Raw genomic sequence first — 21,515 nt, 5'->3', positions numbered from 1 at the left:
GCCCGCCTCCCTCCCCGACGCGCTACGCCCGCCCCGCCCCGCCCCGCCCCTCGAAGCCACCGTCGTGTGCTGCTCGGGGAGAAAGATTTCACCATGCCACATCAATCTTTCTTTTCTCCGGCCAGATGCTCGTCCCGCGTGCTCGCCTTTGTCGGTCTCGCGCGCGCGGGCCAATCGGCAGCATCAGTTCCCATCTGGGGCATCTCCACAGGTGCTTTGAGTATGCGCACACACCTGCACATCCATTATCCATCCTCCTCGGATCCTGCTATCCGACGCAGTGCCCCCGCTCGAGCTCGATTTGCTGCAGCCTCGGCCTGCTCTCCATTGTCCCCCCCTCTCCGCAATCGATGGCCCTGCGACTGCGAGTGTGTCAGTAAGCAGCGGCACACCGACCGTGGCCGCCAGGACCGCGTGCATCCTCTGCAGCGTCAGAGACCATCGCACGCCCCCACTAGCTCTATCCAGTTGTCGCAGACTGCCGCGCTCACTACTTAGTCACTGCCCACCAGGCCAGCGCGGACCGCCTCGCGTGTTGTCACGCGTCTGCCACGCTGCGTCTCCCAGCATCGTGAGTGCCTCGGTGAGACTGATCCTGATGTCGCACATTATCTGCGCATCACAGCCAATCCCAGCCCGGACGTAAGTACGCTGGATCCCATCACGCTCCTGATTGCACGCCCCCGTACGGCATCGCGTGCAGCCTCTCTCCCCCCTGGCCCTGCACTAGTACTGCTCCCCAGCGTCGCCCAACGGCCAGCCACATACGGAGCCCCCGCGCCCCCTGCGGTGCGGTTCGGATCCTCGGACCATCCTCTGCGCTCGACTAGGACCCCTAAGCCCCGCGCGCGCATCGATGGCATACGCCGCGAGATGGGCCATCACGCGCATTCTGACAAACACTGCGAGCAGCGGTGGTGCCGGTGGGCAGGAGAAGCGCCCGCCCGTACGTACTGGGTGAACAATCCCAGTGAGTGACTGAGTGCGCACCGCGGGTGTACCAGCGATATGTCGCATATATTTCTATTTCCGCGCTCAATTTCCGCACTCTCCTCGCGTCCATGACCGCGTGGAGGCACGCATGCAAATCATCTTCGTTTGCTCGGTCGGTTGTCGTGCACGATCGCGAGAACGCGTGCATGCGGGCGGAGGAGGCTCGGCGCGACGCCCTCCGAGGTATTACAGCGTCGGCCCCCTCTGTGCTCGCATCCTCCCACCTCGTCCGAACTGTGTCCGGTCTGCGCGCGAATGGGGGCTCTTCGTTCTCAAATCCTCCGCTCGCCCGGCGCGGCAAGCCCGATGACTAGTAGCAGCAGCGCGCGCGGAGGATGTAAGTCGCGCAAACTCTCTTTCCTCCGCTCAGGCTCAGGATCCGCACAGCAAGCGGGCCCGCAGAAAGAGGCATCCGGAAGGCCTGCATTACGCAGAACAGACCGTGCGTGAGTGCACGAAGCCTGCGCGGGCAGCCGAGTACGTCTCCGCTGGCTCTTATCGCCTTGCACGGAACTCTAAAGCGTATCGCCCGCGCTATCTCGGGCTCGCTGCCATAATTCGCATTCACTGCGCGCGTCCTTCTCGCCCCCGCGCCAGCGCGCTCTTACTCAATCTCCCCTCCCAGTGTGCGTCCGATTACGAACGTGTACGGAGCCTCGCCTTCGCAGCCACACGCCGCCCTCTTGACACCCACCCGCGCTTCCCCCCCTCCCCGGCATTCGCTGCCTCTGCCGTCCTGTCAGCCCCGCACGTTCCTTTCAGCAGCAGCAGCAGCAGCAGCAGCGGCAGATAAAACTTGCCCATACGCGGCCTGCACAAGGCGTCCGGCTGCTCTCGGGCGCGAACTGCGCCACCAGCTGCCAGGCAATTCCCGGGCTGCCCTCTGCCCGTCGTGCGAGGCGTTGATACCCGGGCGACAATCTGCACAGACAAGGCGCCGCGGGTGGAAGAAACTGTAGCCTGTGCCTCCGCGCGAGAGACTGCTGACGCACCTCCCGCTCGCGTCTCGCGATTGAATCCACTGACCCGCCCGCCATCTGCACGTCCAGACTTCCTCGAGTCTGCCAGGGCGCCGATCGCTGATACCGTCGGCCCGAGCAGCCTCAGGCTTGAAGGAGACTCGTCGAGGCAGCCCACGCGCACTACCCACAACAACAACGTCAGTCGGCTGGCCTTGTTCTCATCTTACGTGCGTAATGCTTGCGATGCTGCAGTGTGCACCCATCGTCCTAGCCTTATCTGCCACACTTTTCGCCGAGATGAACCCCCCGTGGGCGTTGTCTGCGCCGCGCGTCTGGCCCGCACACAGTAAGTACGTCCGGTACGCTTCTCCTGCGCGCCGCAGACGTACAACTGACTTCATGGGTGCGTCCCATCCAGGCTTGCTGGGAGCCCGGGCTGGGACGTTGCCGGGCGCGTATGATGCACGCGCAGGCCTTCTCAGCTCTCTGCAGGCAGTCCAGACAAGTGGATACATACATACAGCTGCCGCCGCGCGGGTTAAAAATCGGACGCGGGCGTGTCTGAGGCGGACGGACGTCGCGAAGGCTGCCATGGACCGCGCCGGGCGGGCCGCCCGCCCTGCGCCCCCATTGGCCGCCTCGAGCGTATCCTCCCAGGCGAGATCAGTGCGCTAGGCAGTAGCCAGCCCGCACAGGGCCGCCTGCACGCCAAACGCATCGCAACAAGTGCCCCAGATGCATCTTCACGCTCGCCTATTTTCGCCGTCCCGCGTCCCACGTCTTTTCCCGCCGCCTAGTTCGCGCGGAACAACTAGGAGCTGAGACGTGCGGGCGTGCTGATGGCAGATGTGCTGCGGCAGGCCTGGGGTGGCGGCGGGGCTCAACCTTCAGCCCTTCTCGAAGGCCGGAGGCAATCAGTCGAGCTAATCAGCTGCGAACTTCGAACCCGCTGGGGAAACAGGGCTGGCGAGGCTGCCGCGAGCCAGTGACGTCGAGCGAAGACTCGGTCGGTATCCCAGTCTCTAGACTGTGAGACTGTGAGTGCTTTGCCTGCCTCCTGCCGCGGGCTGTGTTGACGTTAACGTTGCCCGCTGCCTGTTCGCATTCCCAAGCCCCCCTTGCATCTCAGAGGCTAATGACTCAAATTTGCGAAGAGGAAGGAAAGCAGCGGCCCACGGCGGGGCTGGAGCCTCCTCTAGGCTCCCCTCCTCACGCCCGTCGTCTTCCTGCACTCTCTGCTTCTGCATACAGCCCGCGCGGCGTGAGAGATGACATGTACTAGCGGTCGTATGTGCGTACGAATGTGGACAGAGTCCGCCTGCCCGCGCCACGCGCTCACGCAACTAAAGATGTCCCGCAGAACTGGCCTGCGAACGTCCTCACATCGCGCAGCACGCTCGCGCCATCACAGATGGACAGTCCCCGCAGAACCGGCCTACGAACGTCCCAACACGCACCCAGCCTGATGCCGTCACGCTGAATCATGGTATCAATCCATGCTGTGTTGCGCGACGTGCAGCTGTCACAGCCTGCAACCGTCTGCTGGGATCTCAGGAGCGCAGATTGGCCTGCGCGCGAAGCCGTTGGTCGGAGACGCACACACGCATCAGCCACTGGCGGATGGAAGAACACAGATGCGGGGTCACGCTGGCCGCGGGGTCCGACAAAGAACCGTCAAGGCGGGGGGAACGGCCGGGGAGGCCAATAGTCGCTGATTTGGCGGCGAGGAGGTGGGGGGGGGGCTTTGATGCCCGACTGCTCCGACACGCCAGAATGCATGCATGAGTGAGCATCTCCGGATGTCGAGTGTCGTCCCGCCGTGGCTGGGGCCTGAAGGGCGCGAGCCGGAAGTTTGCGCCTCTTGGCGGTCCGAAGCGTGCTTCGTGCACGGAGACATCCGCACGCACGGCGAGGGTTCGGGCTCAGGACAGAGATCGACAGACCGGACGTGGCGGCGGCCGTCGGGGAGTGCTTGTGGCGCGAAGATGCGGAGAACATGTCAGGGCCGTCTCGCTGTGAGACAACCTGGGTGGCTTGACTGGCGCCTCGGACATGACGCTTGGTTTCGCATGGACGTGTCGGAGTGGATTCGAGGCGGATCAGGCAGTGCCCTGTGGGCATAGAAGACGGCTGTGGCAGGAGAATTGCCAGGGTTACGGACGGCAGGAACAGGACAGGCAGAACACAGTAGCGGACTGTTAGTGTGTTTATCCAGCTGTATCGAGGCAAGCGTTTCGTCACAACCTAATAGAACGCGAGGCTAAGCACGCCCTTGCGCTTCATGTGAGAATCGGCTTTTGGCACCTCAGCCGATTCGTTCGCTCATGAGCCTAGCAAAGATGTTTGAACAGGTTGGAAATTGGATTGCTGGAAAACATTGGGTTTCGCAATCCATTTCTTGTCGATGAGTCAGGACGATTTGACCCCTATGTATTATAACCCAGTCGTGTCGATGACCCACCGTGTGTTCCAAGCGGACCTGAACTGTAATCAACTGGTATCCACGATTGCTAGGTGAAATTTGATGTCCGACAGGGTATGCTTGTTCGTTGCACAGACCAGAGTGCTTCTTTGTAAGGATAGTAGTGGTCATACTGTAGAGATCATGTCAAACGTGACTGAAGCACAGTCGTGTGCGACCACATACGCGTTAGAGCCTGCGGCTGAACCATCAATCCATCTGGCAAGATTTGATAGCGTTCGCCTCCTATTCGGTGGTCGCCTCCTTGCGCGGATATACTGAGTACCTACCTCCATGGCGCGGGGTAGGGGCAGGAGATAACCAATACTCGCGGCGATGAAACATAAGTGATATCCGCTGTAGGGACTATATTGAGCATCCTATCGGTTGACTCTATCTTTCTGACAGGAGATATTGTACATACGTTGTCTACGGGTATAAAGTACCACATTGGGCCGGGGACTCAAACAAGCCTGAGAAGAATTCGATACTTTGGGTCCTACCGTCGCCGCCCTATGTCTTCCCAAGTCCATAGGGAAAAAATGATACGAATATCTTTCTGCGTATTTTGATTGCCTCTGCCGCCTAGAATGCGGCGTATGTTCAACCCTACTGACCAATGTCTGAAAACTGAATTTCCACTGCGCCTCATACGCTGAACAGTGTCGGCGACCCCACAGGCCCTGGAGGTTCACATATACCAGATTCACCGGCCTACCGTCGATGAAGCTCTGGGATACCAACCTCCCGATTAGGACAGATTACTTGCGTACACCGGCCTGAAGCAATCAGACTCGGCCAATGCGATACATCGAAAAGACCTCGCATGTCGACACGATGACGTACAATAAGAAAGGCGTCCGAATGATGGGGGTTATGAGCATCAGGTCGGAAGTGTGAAGTCGCCGCCGCCGGCTTTGTTGGGAGTTGATCCGTTATTGTAATCGACCGGGAGATCCGTGTTAAACTCATTTAACGAAAGACGGTCAGGCTTCATCGCGGATGCGAGGATACTGGGTGGAAAGCAGGAGCAATGATTGTACGACCTGGGCACATTCAACATTTCATGCGCGCAGAGACACATTCATGGTTCGTCATTTCGAGTCGGCTGTACTTTTTATCGCGTCCAAATTTCTGTTTGCACCGTAAAAAGGAGTGTCCGTCGGCTGTCAGAGAGGTTGCGCGAAGATTTCCGTCTGGATCGGATCTACATCCAACATTCGGGACAATCAGCATTGAAAATGGGAAAAATGAGACGAACATAGAGAAAACATTATTACGCATTCAAAGATGATCGGGGAGCGGAGTGTGCTTGTTCGATCAGGTGGGCTCTTGCGACACTTAGCTTTTGTTGCTGGTGTCCTTTCAGTCATTGGCCAAAAAAGGATAGTCCCGTGGACAGGAGTGGGATCCTTGCAAGCACATTTTCGGTTCGGGTACGGATTGTGAGGGAATATTATCAGCAGGCTTCAGTAACAAGTTGACCACATTTATCTTAGATCTAGTCATCTCGTTCCTAGCCATTAATCTGGGCATATTCATCTATCGGCAGTGCAGCTTTGCTGCACACGACTGCCCGCGAATGACTAGATGGATGAGTTGCACACCAGCCTGGTCCAACGAATCTTCCGGATCACGAACCGCACAAGTCTTGCTAGAGTGTTTGATGACCATCACCTTCCGTAAACGGAGGAAGCCATTACCGTGCCTTGTATCAGATCTGATTCGCAGCTGGCTGCGACGAGGCAGCCCGCGGTCTTGACACGTTATCACGTCTTTTGGTTAATCAGAACCCGGAGCGTCCTGGAGACGAACGCAGCGATTGTAGCGACCATCTTCATCCCCTGGCAGCGCGCAGATTAATTAGCACAATAGTTGTAATGGAGATACTAAAGACAGCAGCAAGAGAATGATGACGTTGCGGATATACCGGGAATGGAGCCGGAGTGAGGTGTCCGTGGCGCAGAGAGCCGAGGAAAATCGATTGAAACGCATGGTGCATTGGGTCCAGAGCTCAATGCCAAGATCTAGCTGTCTAGAGTTACTAGTTGGGATCATTACACCAGAAAATATCTTACATCTTTGGCCAGGAGCAAGATTTATGCGTAGATCTAGCAGAAGATTTCAACGAGTGCTTTGCACGCCTCTCAATAGCATTCCAGAAATTGAAGATACTGACCGACGACTGTCTTCGTGCGGCACATCTTTCCCCCGCAGGAGGGATCCAGTCTTCAGCCACAGCATTCCTGGATGGGATCAATAGGGCTAGTGCGCGGCGCAACAAAAAAAACTCGGACAAAAACACATGATACTGGCATAATCTGACGGGCACCTCCGGCGACCTCAGAAGCCGGTCCATTCTTCAAAATTTGGGGGAATCTACATACTAGCGATTAAGCGCCTAGAGTGACAGCGGAGGAGTGAAAGTATCAGCATCCAACTCAGTATATATGTTTGAATATTTAGAACCTCCGAAAACAATCAATGAGCTTTGTGCAGGAAAATGGAGAAGTCGGGTCGATTCGGCTCACCTGCTCATTGTTCGGGGAACATCAACAACGCGAAATTCGTTCGTATGCCGTCACGGTTAAGTCATGTTTAGCCCGAATAAGAACCAAATTCTTAATATATGGATGCTGGATTTCTTCATGATATAAGACATCTTGATGCGTGCCTTGGAGTTCGAAGATAAAACATTAACATTCAGCTGTTCAGCAGTGGACCTAGAAAGAGCTGTAAAACAACGTGAGGATCGGGATGACAACTTGAACGGGCGTCTCTGTCTCTCGCCACGTATGGCTTCCACCACCACTCGTCCCCGTACCGGACTCGAGAAGTCAACCCAACCGGAGACTGAACTCCTCCTCTCGAAGGCACTATCGTCGTTCTCTTCGCTGGTTATCTTACAGTTCGTCTCGCGCATCTTCACCTTCGTACTGAATCAAGCCCTCGTTCGTCTCGTATCGCCACAAGTCTTTGGCACAGCGGCCATTCAGTTCGAGCTGCTCCTTTCCACCATCCTATTTCTCTCTCGTGAAGGCGTCCGAAATGCACTCCTTCGCTCATCGAGAACGTCTCCCGAGAAATCTCGGGATGACGGCGAGCGTAATGGTCTTGCCAACATATCCACCCTGCCTATTATATTTGGTGTACCTGCTGCTGCTCTAATCACTATTATCTATGTCAAAAATGCTTCATCAACTACGACATCCCAGTCTTATTTCTACTCGGGCGCGGTTGTCTATGCTCTGGCAGCGTGCATCGAGTTATTGTCCGAGCCTCTGTATGTCCGTGCCCAAAATGATTTACGCATCGACCTTCGAGTAAAGGCTGAAGGATGTGCGGTCGTGATGAGAACGATTGTTACTTTCCTTTCTTTAGTAGCGGGGTCTGCAGATTACGCGCTCATGGCTTTCGCACTGGGGCAAGCCGCGTATGGGGTAACCGTCTTCGCAATCTATCTGTACGCATATCAAGGCAGCCTTTATCTCTGGCCGCAGAGGTTCACCACGCTGGTGCATGGCAAGTGTGTTTTCAAATAATACATTTCCTTCGGGTGATTGATGTATGTACAGCAAAACCTCGAAATACTTTGATTCTGCGTTATTGAATCTCTCCATTGCAATGACGGCCCAATCCTTCATCAAGCATTTCCTCACCGAAGGCGACAAATTCCTGCTCTCGCGCTTTAGTCCACTAGCTGATCAGGGTGGATATGCCGTTGCCTCTAACTATGGTACGTGAAAAGGCCCACAGCGATTTATCACATTTACAATAGGCCTCTAGGCTCTATGGTAGCTCGAATTGTGTTCCAACCCATCGAAGAGACGTCGCGTGTATTCTTTTCAAAGACGCTTTCCAAGCAATCAAACATCGAGGGCCTTCGAGCAGCATCCAGCATGCTTCTTTCGCTGTTGCTTCTCTTCACGCACATACTGCTGGTTCTTGTCGCGTTTGGGCCCCCCTACCTCGCGATTGCCATTGTCATACTTCTCCCATCAAAATATCACCATACTTCAGCGCCAACCATTCTGCGCACCTACGTCTACTACATCCCAATGATGGCATTTAATGGCGTCCTTGAGGCTTTCTTTGCCTCTACTGCCTCGTCCACGGATCTCCGAACACAGAGCAGATGGTTGTTCATGTTCTCTGTCGGATTTATTGGTGCTGCTGTGGGCCTGGTGAAGGGCCTCGACTTCGGTGATGCTGGGCTAATCTGGGCGAATGTCGCGAATTTGTTCTGCAGGGCACTCTATGCTTGGGTATTCGCGCTACGATACTTCCGCGAGAAGGGAAGCCCTGAGCTCATCAGCTGGAGACAAGTCGTGCCTCCCCCTTCCGTTCTCTTAGTCTTTGGAGTCTCGTCAATCGCGATGCGATGGAGCGAGGCAAAATATTTGGTTTCCTCCCGAGATGTCACAGCACATCTAGAGCATATCGGTTTGGGCGTAGGCTGCCTCGCAGCGTGTTTGATTGCTTGGTAAGGAATTTGTTGTCTAGTGCATGGTGTGCACTGACTTGCCATTGTCAATTAGTGCTGTCTTTGAGCGAGAAGTGCTCTTGCAAACATTCAAGTTAATCCGCCGTAGATAGTATATTCATTGGGTTGTATCAAGAAATAATAATCGGTTGCCGTATGACGCCGTCCTCATGTTTTCATGACACCTAATATTTGCCATAAATGTTTTCTAAGGTGCAAGTACGTCATCGGTTGCACCGTGCTGCTCCACATCGGATATAGGAAGTGTGACGTCGATGCGTGTACGAGGACGTGATCCAGCCAACCTTTTCTCTCTGCGGTATTCTTCACATTCGTACTATCGTTCTACCAGTCTCGCGCCGTCACCATGTCTGCTGCTTCTAATGGAAATATCGATCAGATGCTTGACACCGTATGTTGAAAGAAGCTGCCCAAGTATACCCCAGGGCGGTCGTGGGCACTCATTTAATAACAACATCTTATAGGATTCAAAGCCCATAAATACAAATGCGCATGAAAGTATGCCGGTATCGTCCTCGAGTGAACAAGATGATCTAGCCGGGATGGATTCGAGTACGCAGAGTCGGTTTCCTGATCTGGCTTGGATTGGTGTCGGGGTTGTGCTGATGCATTACGTAGCGTCTCCTTCAGCGGATGCTCCTCAAGCAGGTGGTGCTCAAGTGGTCGTAGGACAATCGCCACCGAAGCCATCTTTCAAAGAGGAGGTTGTAGGCAAGTTGTTATTACATTAGCTGCATCGATTAGCCTAACCGATGTATCCTACTAGGGCATGCTAAAGTAAGCCCTGAATACTTCCGTTCTTTTCAGTGATATTTGCTAAGCATCGTCTAATTGCATAGCGAATCCGTGGATCTGTGCGTACACTGCCGTTCACGAGTCCCGTACCAGCCTGACGCCTGTCCTTTTTAGGTGTTTGGCAAAGTAGGTCTCTGACTTGAATGTGCCGGTTCTTACACAGCTTGCTCACGGTACTTCAAGCGCGATACCAAAGAGTACGGGGAGAAGATTTTGCGAGGTGAAGCCACATATCCTCCGAATCAGCCGGAGAGGAAGACTTCAGCATGATAGCTTCGGCTCCCTTTACTGTGAAGTTGTGAGCTGTGACTCGTCCTCAGTGTATTCGTATATTCGTATATCTGGTCTATAATCCATAATCGCAACAGTTAGCAGTGTGCCGAGAATTGTGCGGAGAGTGACTGTATGCACACTGTGGGACCATGAATATTTGCAAACCCGGAGTAATAGCCGCGTGGCTGGCTGACGTTCACTGAGTCAAAACTTCCTCTCAATCTTCATGATCATCAAAGGCCTCTCGGCTCTACAGATTTTGTACATCTAGCACTATCTTCTAGTCTTAAGTAATTGGTTTACCCCCCGAAAACCTTCTCACTCCAAAGTAGAAGCTAGGATCCCTTACCTGCATTTCAGTATACTCCGCTGGTACCCCTGACCAGCTCAATCCACACCCCGCCCCCAACATGACAATCGTTCACCCAAGCTCAGAAATACGCTTTAGCACCACCCCCGGAGGCTTTCAAGAAAAGCAACCGGGTCGAGTGTGTTCTTCAGGTGATGCGAACCCCGTTCTCCGGACCGCGCGAGATGTTTTTGAAGTCTGTATCTTGTTTTGGAACAACTGCCAGCGTCCCGGAGCTCACCTTACCATATTCTGTCTAGAACACAAATCTAGTGCGCCTGAACGAACGGGGCATCGCAGCAGCAGCAAAATACGTGCGTTTGCTCAGTAGATTCATGGGCGCGCACATCAGATCTAGACGCGCGACTTGCAGATTTTGGACAGGATCCAGTCCGAGTCATACTCCCCACGGTCATGGCGAACGCACCCATTGCACATAGTCCCACACGAATCCCCGTCCTGGGACGATCCCGCGACGAAAAATTGCCTCGACTGGATATTCGTCATCTCGTCGCTGAATTTCAGTTTCTGGTCAGAACGGGAGGGATGCCCCGATCGTTACGGCGTGGAATGGCGAGAGGGGTGGGACTTTGGGCAGACCACAGTACATACAGGTTATTGGTCGTTGGTCGCTGCAATTGACCGTGGTGAGCCCGCTATCGTTTGTGAATATACACTCGCTCAGCTGCTCTTCAGCCCTTGACGAAAATATCCACGTCACCGATCCTGCGTTTTATTCATCCACTACGTTATGTCCAGATTCTTTATTTGAGCACATATTCCGACCGGCGGCACGATGCAGTGAAGGGATCCCTTTGCTAAGGGAGAGAATTGCCATTTTACGCGAAGTCGGGCGTATCTTGTGTAATGTGCGTAGATTTTATGGACAACGAGATCACATTCATGGAACTACTTTCATTACAGGACTTCGGTGGATCTTTTCAAGGATTCTGCTCTGAGTTTCTTAGCAGATACGAAGGTCGCGGCACTGCGCTTCAATTTGCACGGATGGTAGTGGAAACCTTCCCTCCATTTCGTGACGAAGTCATGTTTCAAAATCAAAGAGGTTGGCAATACGGCCCTTCCGAGATTATCGTCCGACTGATTCTGATGGCAGTGCATTTTTGGAAGCGTGCACAGATTTTGACTGCCGAGATCTGGGCGGCCTTCTATCCTCTTTCCCCCGCACTACCTCACCTCTTGTTTCCGCAGGGACCTGTTATCAGTCAGCTCACCATGTTTTCTGACTATCGTGTACCACAAATCTTGCACCATCTCCAGATACTAGAATATTCGCCTAGCCTCGTAAAGTCCCTGGAGGAGTATAGAAATTTACCTGTCGGAAGCAAGGAGGAAGTTGGCATTCGAGCTGCTAGCATCGTCGCCGTAGAACGCCTGAGGGAGGAAATGGTCTATCTTCAGGCTGTTGATCAAATTTTTCAAAGAAAGGTCGAGATCAGCAGCGTACTGATAGATTTTTACCTATGGGATCTTGCGAAGCGGATCGAGAAGGGTGAGGATAGTGTCACTGGCATATGCATAACAAAAATGCTGCCCGCACATAGAACCAGAGGAATCTGGTACTGATAGTCTAATAGATTGATCGCAGTACACATTGGTCACAGTAAAAAAGGAATTTCTACTATTCAAAATACAGCTGGTGGACGGCGGAACATGGTTGACGGACTGGGGAGTCGGCAAGCGCCAGGTGCACGGTCACGTGCGAACAAAACGCGGCTGTGGCACCAGCCAAGTTGGTTTGGTTCGCTTGTACACCTTCGCCGGGAGCAACAGATAACGAGGTATGTGCGTCGAGACCTGGTTGCCTGAAATTTTGTGAAGATAAACTAAGTAGAAAATCTGATCGAACCAGGTCATGGTTGATCAACCGTCTGACGATGTGACGGTGAAGCCCAGTGCACAAGACGAGCTATCGCGTCTCATCGCGCTTACCCGTCACAATAGCGAGCTTCTGAATGAATGCAGGGAGAGTTCTCAAGTTCGATATGAGGCGATGAATTCCCGAATGCAAGATCAGCAGGATCAGTTAGGAAATATCCAAGCCAGACTTACCCAGATGGTCGCAGACGAGCAGAAATACAGGGCGGCTCGTCGCCCGCTCTCGGGTATGTGGAGCTGCTGGAGACTTCGCGACGGGTTCTAACTTTGTGCGACGTTAGACGTGCCCAAGGAAGAAGTTCTACAAGTACTTTCTGGGGCCCACGCAGACTTGATGAATGCAATCGCGTCGTCTATGGAAGGTGCGTTTCGCCGTTGGAAGCTCGGGGAATCAGAGCTGAATAGACATCGACGGTGAATTGCAGAAGCTCGGCACACAACGGAGAGGTTTCATGAGGAGCTGCTGACAGCTCTCAGCGATAGGGGCCGAAATAGCTCAATTGCCCCTCCCGAGCTAGACTACATCGAGCCATCATAATCACGCACCCTCAGTCGTACTGGTAAAAAAAAAAAAGTCCGTGCTAATACGTTTGGACGACAACGAGGACGCTGCTTGTGGCCAGTCATGTTCTGCTGCCTCACAGCGCGGTCGTGCTCGAGGAGACGGATGAGCACGATCGATTGGCGTATATCGGCAATACCCATTTGGGACGCGGCCATTCGTTCATGATCATGAAAGATAGGCAACACCCTCTCCAGCCGTTGTACCTGCTCATCGATGCTCCGGCTATCCATCGATCGCGAAAAGGAGGAGCGTCGTCCACCGCTCGCCAGTCTCCAAGAGAAAGCCCACCACCGAGGATGTCAGATTACAGGCAGTCATACAAAACATGCAGATGATATGTAACAATGGTAATCTCACAAGTGTCGCCGATCCCAACGTATGTACAGGTCAAAAACGTCCAAAACGAATGGTCGTGCGCTCGCGCATCAGTTGATCCTGAGCAGCTCGACCTCAAACTTGAGCGTCGAATTCGGCGGTATCACGGGAGGGAATCCTCGCGCCCCATATGCCTGTGTGGGTGTAACTTAATCGCGGGCAAATCGATGTAATGCGATAGGAACGCACGTAGTCCGGTGTCGCCGTCAAGACAGCCTTCTCGCCCAACGATAATTGCGGCACGCCTGTAAACGTACGCGCCATGAGTCGATCATCTGTATTACGCACGTACAGAGCATACCTTCATCCCAGCCCTTGATCACCTTTCCAACTCCAATCTCGGTTTCGAATGGCTGTCCCCTGAGCAAGATGTCAGTAAGTACTCGCATCAGGGAGGACCCAAGATGGCTGACCGATCTCGACTCGAGTCAAATTTCCGACCGTCCAGGAGCGTGCCGACATAATGGATCGTGACTTTGTCTAGAGTGACGGCATCATGAGGAGGTCTGTACATAGGAGCAGTCCGGAGGAGATACGAACCGCCTTTGTTGGGGAAGGTCGCGCCGTCACCGGGCCTGATTACCTCAACTGTGACACCCTATGCGGCGGGTCGCGTTGGGGCCCGCGGGAGAGGAATGTGTAGGACTCACCATGTCGTGGTGCGGTGCGGCGGCAATGGTTGATGGACAAGGGGCAGGTGTACGAGCGAGAGCTAGGCCTTGTGGCTGCAGACTTATACTGGCACGGAGGCGGAGTACGGATCTTGATCCGATCTGGTGTCACCCGGCCCATGTCTGTCCTGCGATCTCAACCTGCCATAACCAACGCCGCGTCCTGAGAGCATGGCCAGAACATGTTATCGATGTCGATGGGAGGCGATATGTCTTTCCATATCTTCAGCCCTCTATCGTCCCCGAACTATCGATGTCCCTCTCCCGCCGCCCTTCTCCACCCACCAAAATTTAGAAGACCTATCGCAACGTCTTCACGAAGCTCCTCGTCATCTTTTTCTCGGAACAGAGTTGGCTCCCAAACACACGTATGCTTTTTCCCTCATCCGTTTGATGATCGCAATCCTCAGGTCATATGCTCGCACGAGCTGCCCAGACGCTCACCAGCGGTTGTCCAGCCAGCCGGCCCTGGCCACAGCGTTGAGTAACCGAGGATAAGGAGATAGGTCTCTCCGCGCACCGGCATGGCGCAAAACCGGGAGAGACTCACCCAGAAGCAGCTCCAAGACGCTCGGGAACTCCCAGACGCGGGGTAGCCTCCACAACTTCCACGCACTCGCTTTGGAGAGCGAAGATCCTCGCCGGACCACGTCGTGAACGTGCACACTGCTCTATGCAAACACCGTCAAGCTCCGTGTCGGCGAGGGACAAAGTCCAAGTCTATGTGAGCTGCCTCGGGTCCTAGGACTCCTGGATAAGAGGTTGTACATACAATGTCGTAACCATGCTGTAAGAGAGCGTCTCTCTAGCGCGGCCGAAGGTCAGACGGAAATGCTCGCGATAAATGAGCAGATGAGTCCTCGTCGGCCTTCTGCGTTATCCGCCATGTTCCTATCTCGCTTTCCGCTCGAGACTGCTCTTCGGCCTCGGAATATTTACGAGCAAGCATACCCCACAGCCTCTGAAGGAAAGCGTGCCCCGAGGGGACGGTTCCTTAAGTCAGAAGGGCATTTCCAGGTTAGAACGTTGAACTGCAATCACCGATCATCATCTCACAGAGATTGCGCCGGATTAGAGGATATGTCGAAGGCTAATACAGCAATGTGATCCGTCGTCGATGTTGCTGACTACGTATGCCACTCGTACACAATTGAAGTACAATGTCGTACCGGCAGGAGCTTAGGAGCGCCGGCCTCGGGGTTCAACTGCGCTGATTCGTAGGCACCAAGGACGTATTTTGCTGCATGGCACAAGCGTGGAGATAATGGTCTTCGTCCCGCGAGCAATGAAACTAATTGCAAGCGAAGTCAGCGGATCGGAGTCAAGAGCGCCTGAGAAGCAGGGATGTGCTAGAATATCCGCACTGATTGAATGGTTAATGTCCGAAGTATCTCTTGAGAAACCCTTTCATTTTCGAATTCAGCGGGCCAATAACGTTCGTCTAAATACTCACAAGCAAAATACATAGTCAGGAAAATAGACATAAAGCAAGATCAAGTTACCATAGTACAGTATCTGCGCTCGTGCGGCGGACTCGCAGAGTCGAACCCTGGCCATCTAAGGCAAGGGACACGGATCTAAACCCCCCGCTGGAGTGCTTGGCAACTCCCATGACAGCGTCACAGCTGAGGGTGAGCCGGCCAGTGGTCCCCCACTGGCCGTCGAAACTTCCCCCATCCCTGGGTCCTCCTCCGCGCACACTCATCCCGTGTAATGAGAAGGAGAGGACACAGGAAATGGTAAGCGAAAACAAAGGGGGAGAAGTGGCCGGTACAGTCAGGAAGCCCCAGGAGGGGGGGCAGGTCGCGTTCATCGGGTAAGATCGCCGAAAATGTTGTCGAAACGTCCTGTGGCCTGAATATAACACATGAGCGGTTTAGTCGCTGCCGGGTGGGACAACAGGGTGCGGATAGAGCTCGCGCTCCTCCCTATACTTCTCTGTAGCACGGCGCGCTGCGCCCGGAATCCTGGGCATTCGAGTAGGTAGTGACGAACGGTCTCCGTCAGACTTTCCATATCTTCGAGGGGCTCGTGGAGGGTAGATCCTTTGAAGCAGACACACTGTTCAAGGTAACGTGATAACTTGAAATTACCTTGCATAGTGCGCTGCAGAAGCAGAAAATACAGATCCTGTTACATATAGCGACCACTGCATGGACATGCTGCATGCGAAACTTGAACTAGAGAGCTTTCGCTTACCAACTTGGTCGGGAGTGGCCGTGACGCTCACACCAGATCTCTTTCACAATAATTGCGCGAAGACTTTCCTTGAAATCAACTTGAATCTGCAGCCAATATTGGTACCAGTGTGACTTTGGAACTGGGGGGTTTAATGGAAAGACAAAAAATATTGAAGAGGACCTCTTGTATGACCCACAGTGCAAGTTTACGTTATAGCTGCATCATTTCATTCTGTGGTGAGCATCGCCAATCCGTTTGTGATCTTGATAAAAACCAATATTGAGGCGATGTGTTTCCTCAAGACTCAAGTATACACCATAACATGGAATTGCACAGGTGATGGTGCGACATGATTGGCTCCAGAAAATATCATTTGTTTTAGTGCCAGTGCTGACAAATGTCGAGAATTCTTGATAAGAACAGAGTTTGTGCATGAGAGACATATTTTTGTGTAATATTCAAGAAAAAACAAAGAGCAGAAGTAGTAGCTCTCTATTTGGCATGAGACTGAAAAGAATACTGACAAAATGAGGGCTAGAGAAACATGTTTGCTGAGGCTGGCGAAAGTATCCTTTAGCCATGGAAATCCAGTCACATAGACAGTTTAGATAGGCTGAGCTATAAGTGACACGGAAGCTGAGGTCAACATCACAGTGGTTATGGTGGTAGTTCGGAAATAAGTCAAAGACGGGATCCCCGAGAGTGTCGGGAGAATTGCCGAGCCCTTCGGTTCGGCATCTACCGTGGCACGCGTTAACTTCGACAGACGAATTCTGTTAATGCTCGTAAAGTCTCAGCCTTACAGATCTCCTTGACTCAAGCCTCGGCAAACTTTACACATTTGGACATACGGTTGATCTCCCAGAAAAACGGCTAAATAACGTCTCACAAAGTGAGTATATGTGAGATCGTTGCATTTGCCATCTCTGCACTAAACATTCGGGCAAGTATCACATCTTTCCTCTGCCAAATTCTTACTTCGGTCGGCTTTATGGAGAGTCATCCCTCGGTGTGTGTCTATCTAATTGGGATATAGAAGGAAGCTAACGAGTCATGCAGTACCCAGCTCTCGCTTCCCTCTTACCCAAGTACCCTAAGGCTGCCGGGGCCCTGTTTCAGACGTACAATGATTTGGCTTTGGGTGAGGCTCTAAGGAACGACAGTCTACCTCACAGCTCAAAGATCGAATTTTTTCAGCGCAGCAATGGGTTGACCTACAAGTTGTCGATCTCCAATCATGTTCGAGAGGTGCCATACGGGGGCGAAGACCAAAGACGGTGAGGCCTACACCGTCAGCCATAATCTGAAATCTGAATCATTGCTAACGGCCACTCGAGGAACATTCCCTGTGTGTAGTTCCGTGCTCCCTCGCAGAATCTATCTCTATCTCGTGGTAAGCATCCCGAGCGTCATGTTGAGAACTGTTCTCCAGCGGAACTTATAGGTTACGAAACGCATTCGGAGAGCTAGGAAGTCCAGAACATATTCATCTCGCTATCAACTCTGAAGACTCATCCATCGTATACTACAAAATCAGTCGAGGGATAGTCAAGCCACCTGTCTAGCATGATCCGACCGAGGTTTGGCTTTCAGATCCTCAGATTTCCCAGTGCTAGCGCTGGCGCGACCTATATGTAGGAACGAGGGTGACAGGATGTTACTCGCACATAGTAATAGGGTCGATCCATATCGATAACAACATCCTCCGTTATCATATAGCAATGCAGATTATGATCCATCGACATTCCACTCGTGCGTCTCAATTAGCAGTACATATTTCAATGTCCTAAAAAGATCTGATCAAGACACAGTATCGCTACAGATTGTACAGACATTATCTATCGACATACTAATGTACGATTGCTCGCTGCCCACTGCGCGAAGTTTTATCTTCGCGCAGCAAGAGCACACATAAGCCTGCCAAAACAAAGATGACAATACTTGCATACACCGGCACCGAGTGATTGATTGACATTAGTGTCCCTCCTAGCATGGGAGCGATCATGCCCCCGCTAAAATCGAAGACAAAATCCAACTGTGTAAGCGAAAGGATATAAAGCAAGATTCAGTATACATACATCCGCGATAGTGCTGAGGCGATCCCACAAGCGGAACCTCGCACTGATAGAAGAATCCGTCAGCTATGCGGATCGATAGCGAATTTCGCTAGAGATACCTTTCGTGCCGAAGATCTCCGGCGTCCATCTGTTCTCGTGACGGTCGTAAAGGGTGTACTCGGAGCAAGGGATGGCTGGACTCACCCGTACAGAACCGCCCACATCGCCTGACAGAGTAGGAGTCAGAACGTCAGGAGCATGCCACACACGTTTGTCACTCACTGTTGCACTCAAACTGATGCCAACTGAACTCGCTCGAACGGCCCATGATTGCTCGACGGTTACGAACACTCCGCAGAAGAAGGCCGTAACAAACGTGCTCCCTGCGAGTGACCATCGTCTTCCGAGTTGGGATTCAATCAGATAAGCCCCAAGCTATACCAGCGTCTCAGCGAACGGACTGCCGGGGGTGAAAGCTGGTTGACTTACTATTGCTCCAGGGCATCCACCCAGGGCATAAATCACGACGTCCCACATGCTATCCGTCAGGCTCTTCGGCACAAGGAGACCTGCGTCACCAGATCTGGAACGGCCCTCTAGGAGCTTGGGCAGGTAGACATTAAACATTGTGTATGCTTAACAGAAGTAAAATCAGTATCCTGATCTCACACGAAAGCATGAATGGTAGTACAAAGACTCACCCAATGACATTGCGAACCAAGCCGCCCACACAAGCAGCGTTGTGTTCATCCACTCTGGCTCCAACACCATGCCTATGCGGTCAAGCCACGCCCAGAGCGGCTTCCTAAGCCACCGCGGCAGCTTCTTGTACAGCTTTGGTCTGACCTCGTATATTGATGAAGCAACGGACATTCGACGGCTGTTGCGGTCGGAAGATCTGGGGCGCGGGCGAGGATGTGCGTAAGATGCATCGTGCCGCCTATCAGCGATGGACCTCGGCAGGTCATTGGGGGAGGGGAGCAGGGCTTCTTTCACATCATCGGTCTCACTGTCATGTTGCGCATTGCCTCTGATATAGTCGGATGCATGGGGCGGCTCTTGGGGTATAGCCGGCGTATTGAAAGAGTGTCCGTTGAGTTGGACGTTAGATTCCCCTATTGCACTGTAGTTTTTCGTGTCAGATTCGTCCGTGGTCCGTAATATATCATGACTGCGCTGGGAAGACAGGGATCCCTGGCCATCCGGCGAATATCGAGTCTCTACGACATCCTCGTTGTGGTTACCGGCATCGAAAATAAGCGATGCAGTGGCATCGGCGGATGCAATCTCCCTGTCGTGGATTGTCGACGCAGAATAGGGCGGTCTTTGGACACACATATCTTCCTCACCTTGCACGGGAACATGCACGTCCCGTACATCGTCTATATCTAGGTCAAGGTCATTTCCGTTGAATCTCGCAATGAGCTGCAGGGACTCTAGAGCTTCTTGCTGGCGGCCTGCATGAACAAGATAACGAGGAGACTCGTGTAACTTGAAGAAAACTATCCGCGCGAGGAACATTGAAAGCGTCTATTATGAGTTAGGCTATATGCACGGTGGACAAGGGTAAGATGACTCACAATGAGTCCAAGCGCTGACAGTAAATACTTCCAACCCTGATTTTGTGTTGTAATGTCGCACGGAAGAGGTGTAGATGGACAGGAATGCCCCGGGATCACAAGCAGCGCGACATAGGCCGCTAGCACTGAGCCAAACGAGAAGAAAACTGAAAGCGCAGTAACAAGGTACTGTTTCCCGTTGGGCATGTGCTCTAGCAGAAGAGTGCCATCGGTCGGCATCGATCCCTATTTCAAGTCAATTGTTAATCGCGCATCGTATACAAATGTCCAAATTGATAGACTCACCCCAACCGCACTGCCCAAGAAGAAAAGTGCTGCGCAAAGCGTTCCAAAAGTATTTGCAAAAGAAGCCAGTACGCCAAATAATGAGGTGAGGAAAAGGGTAGCATTAAAGGCAGTTGTACGGCCCATCAGATCTGAACCTTTATAGGGAATATGGTATCAGTATGCAGTAGGGCAATAAGAATCCGAAGAGACCCACATGTACCCCAGCCTACAGCACCAAACATCATCCCCGCAAACATGGAGGACGATAACGCGCCAATAAAACCGTCCGAGACTGAAAGCAGTTTCAGCAAAATGACACATCGCCACGAAGTTCAGGGGGACGAAGAATGTAAGGCAAACTCGTATAGTACATAGCGAATATAAAAATCCAGCTCTTCTCCAATAACCTGGCATTTCGAGGCTCTGGGGATTGACGCGAAGGTAGTACATACCTGAAAAGTGTTGTTGCACACGCGGAAGTACTATTGCAATTGCTTGAATCCACATCTGTAGCACCAGGCTCTCAGCACATGTCGTGTTCAACTCGGAACACTCACATTATCCGCCATCCATCCTATGGCGATTAAATGCCGCGTTTTATATTGTACGTATACTGGATGCTGAGACTACTCACCAAAGCCACACAACGAGAGCAGTGTCCATTGGTACCAGCCTATCAACCCGATCCAATCACACACAGCGCATGACTCCGTGTTAATGGGACCGGTAGCTTTACGCAGAGATAACCACGTACCCATGCCAATACGATCGATCGTTTTGTCTAGAGGAGTTCGTCCATCAAGCTCGTCTCGTTCGCAAACCCCCTCCTCCAGGTCGTCAGCCTCGTCGTCGTCGTCGCGGCTCATAACGGAGAGGTAGCTGAGGCGATTGAGGGATGCCATCGCGACAGGAATGGTCGTGTTATATATGGGGACGCTGACTGCGTAAATCCGAAACCCGGTGGCGAGTCACGGCGTGTGGCCGTAGAGGCACTACTGCCTGAGAATCAGAATATTCCTGTTTGGTAATGTAGGTGCTTATGCAAACGATGGCGCCAACTCTAGAGCCGCTCACGATATCAAGGACGAGTGCGTGTAGGGCGAGTCGGCTGCAGGTTCCAGAGGCGTGCCTGTCGATAAAGTCTAGTCTATCGCTAGTATGAAGCTCAGAAACGGTTGGAGCAAGCACCAAATACGATTTAGACAGGAGAGTGCGTTGCAGAGTGGCGGATGGGTCGTTTAGTACTGAGCATGTCAGCCACCCGAGGTGATCGAGGGTTCTAATCCGGTACTCGCTTTCGGGGTCTCAGACAACCGCTGCCTCCCGAATCTTACTAATACTGGCTACTACTGTATGACTTTATTGGCGACGGTGAACAATGTCGAATTCCACACGCGGACCTTGGATCGTCGACCTTGCTGCAGCTGGCCGAGTTCAACATGTGTTTTCACAAAGTGTCTTCAGAAACACCACGACTATCGCTATCCTCGTTGATTATACTCGCAGCTGCCCCAGAGCTGCACGCTCGCCGCGCCCTAACGGAGACTGCGTATTTTTGGACTAACGGAATCTCTCCCGCCTTC

At 52.8% G+C, this 21,515-nt stretch overlaps 5 protein-coding genes across 5 annotated transcripts; 4 read left to right on the top strand and 1 right to left on the bottom strand.

Annotated features, from left to right (window-relative positions):
* Positions 1-7,211: 7,211 nt before the first annotated feature.
* Positions 7,212-8,903, top strand: FIBRA_03229 (uncharacterized protein; the record flags this gene model as incomplete). Its single annotated transcript, XM_012325074.1, has 3 exons — positions 7,212-7,942; positions 7,992-8,152; positions 8,203-8,903. The coding sequence occupies 3 exons, from the start codon at positions 7,212-7,214 to the stop codon at positions 8,901-8,903; spliced, it is 1,593 nt and encodes a 530-aa protein (XP_012180464.1).
* A 363-nt stretch (positions 8,904-9,266) lies between these two features.
* On the top strand, positions 9,267-9,845 carry FIBRA_03228 (uncharacterized protein; the record flags this gene model as incomplete). The annotated part of the gene is made up of 6 exons (XM_012325073.1): positions 9,267-9,311; positions 9,385-9,481; positions 9,539-9,627; positions 9,687-9,697; positions 9,760-9,774; positions 9,830-9,845. 6 exons carry the CDS (start codon positions 9,267-9,269, stop codon positions 9,843-9,845), a joined length of 273 nt encoding a protein of 90 aa, XP_012180463.1.
* A 553-nt stretch (positions 9,846-10,398) lies between these two features.
* FIBRA_03227 (uncharacterized protein) lies at positions 10,399-11,924 on the top strand (the record flags this gene model as incomplete). Its single annotated transcript, XM_012325072.1, has 6 exons — positions 10,399-10,533; positions 10,598-10,651; positions 10,711-10,984; positions 11,034-11,206; positions 11,262-11,403; positions 11,455-11,924. 6 exons carry the CDS (start codon positions 10,399-10,401, stop codon positions 11,922-11,924), a joined length of 1,248 nt encoding a protein of 415 aa, XP_012180462.1.
* Positions 11,925-12,213: 289 nt separating this feature from the next.
* FIBRA_03226 (uncharacterized protein) lies at positions 12,214-12,774 on the top strand (the record flags this gene model as incomplete). The annotated part of the gene is made up of 3 exons (XM_012325071.1): positions 12,214-12,463; positions 12,518-12,598; positions 12,662-12,774. The coding sequence occupies 3 exons, from the start codon at positions 12,214-12,216 to the stop codon at positions 12,772-12,774; spliced, it is 444 nt and encodes a 147-aa protein (XP_012180461.1).
* A 452-nt stretch (positions 12,775-13,226) lies between these two features.
* FIBRA_03225 (uncharacterized protein) lies at positions 13,227-20,834 on the bottom strand (the record flags this gene model as incomplete). The annotated part of the gene is made up of 17 exons (XM_012325070.1): positions 13,227-13,310; positions 13,366-13,421; positions 13,478-13,536; positions 13,590-13,774; positions 13,827-13,938; positions 18,107-18,149; positions 18,205-18,233; positions 18,290-18,312; positions 18,368-18,520; positions 18,575-18,720; positions 18,787-19,615; positions 19,666-19,890; positions 19,951-20,087; positions 20,147-20,224; positions 20,385-20,439; positions 20,490-20,506; positions 20,567-20,834. 17 exons carry the CDS (start codon positions 20,832-20,834, stop codon positions 13,227-13,229), a joined length of 2,499 nt encoding a protein of 832 aa, XP_012180460.1.
* Between the last annotated feature and the right edge of the window lie 681 nt (positions 20,835-21,515).

The sequence above is a fragment of the Fibroporia radiculosa genome (assembly GCF_000313525.1).
Source record: "Fibroporia radiculosa TFFH 294 genomic supercontigs, scaffold1815, whole genome shotgun sequence".
In the NCBI taxonomy this organism is placed as follows: domain Eukaryota; kingdom Fungi; phylum Basidiomycota; class Agaricomycetes; order Polyporales; family Fibroporiaceae; genus Fibroporia; species Fibroporia radiculosa.
This window is presented reverse-complemented; position numbering and strand designations above follow the sequence as displayed.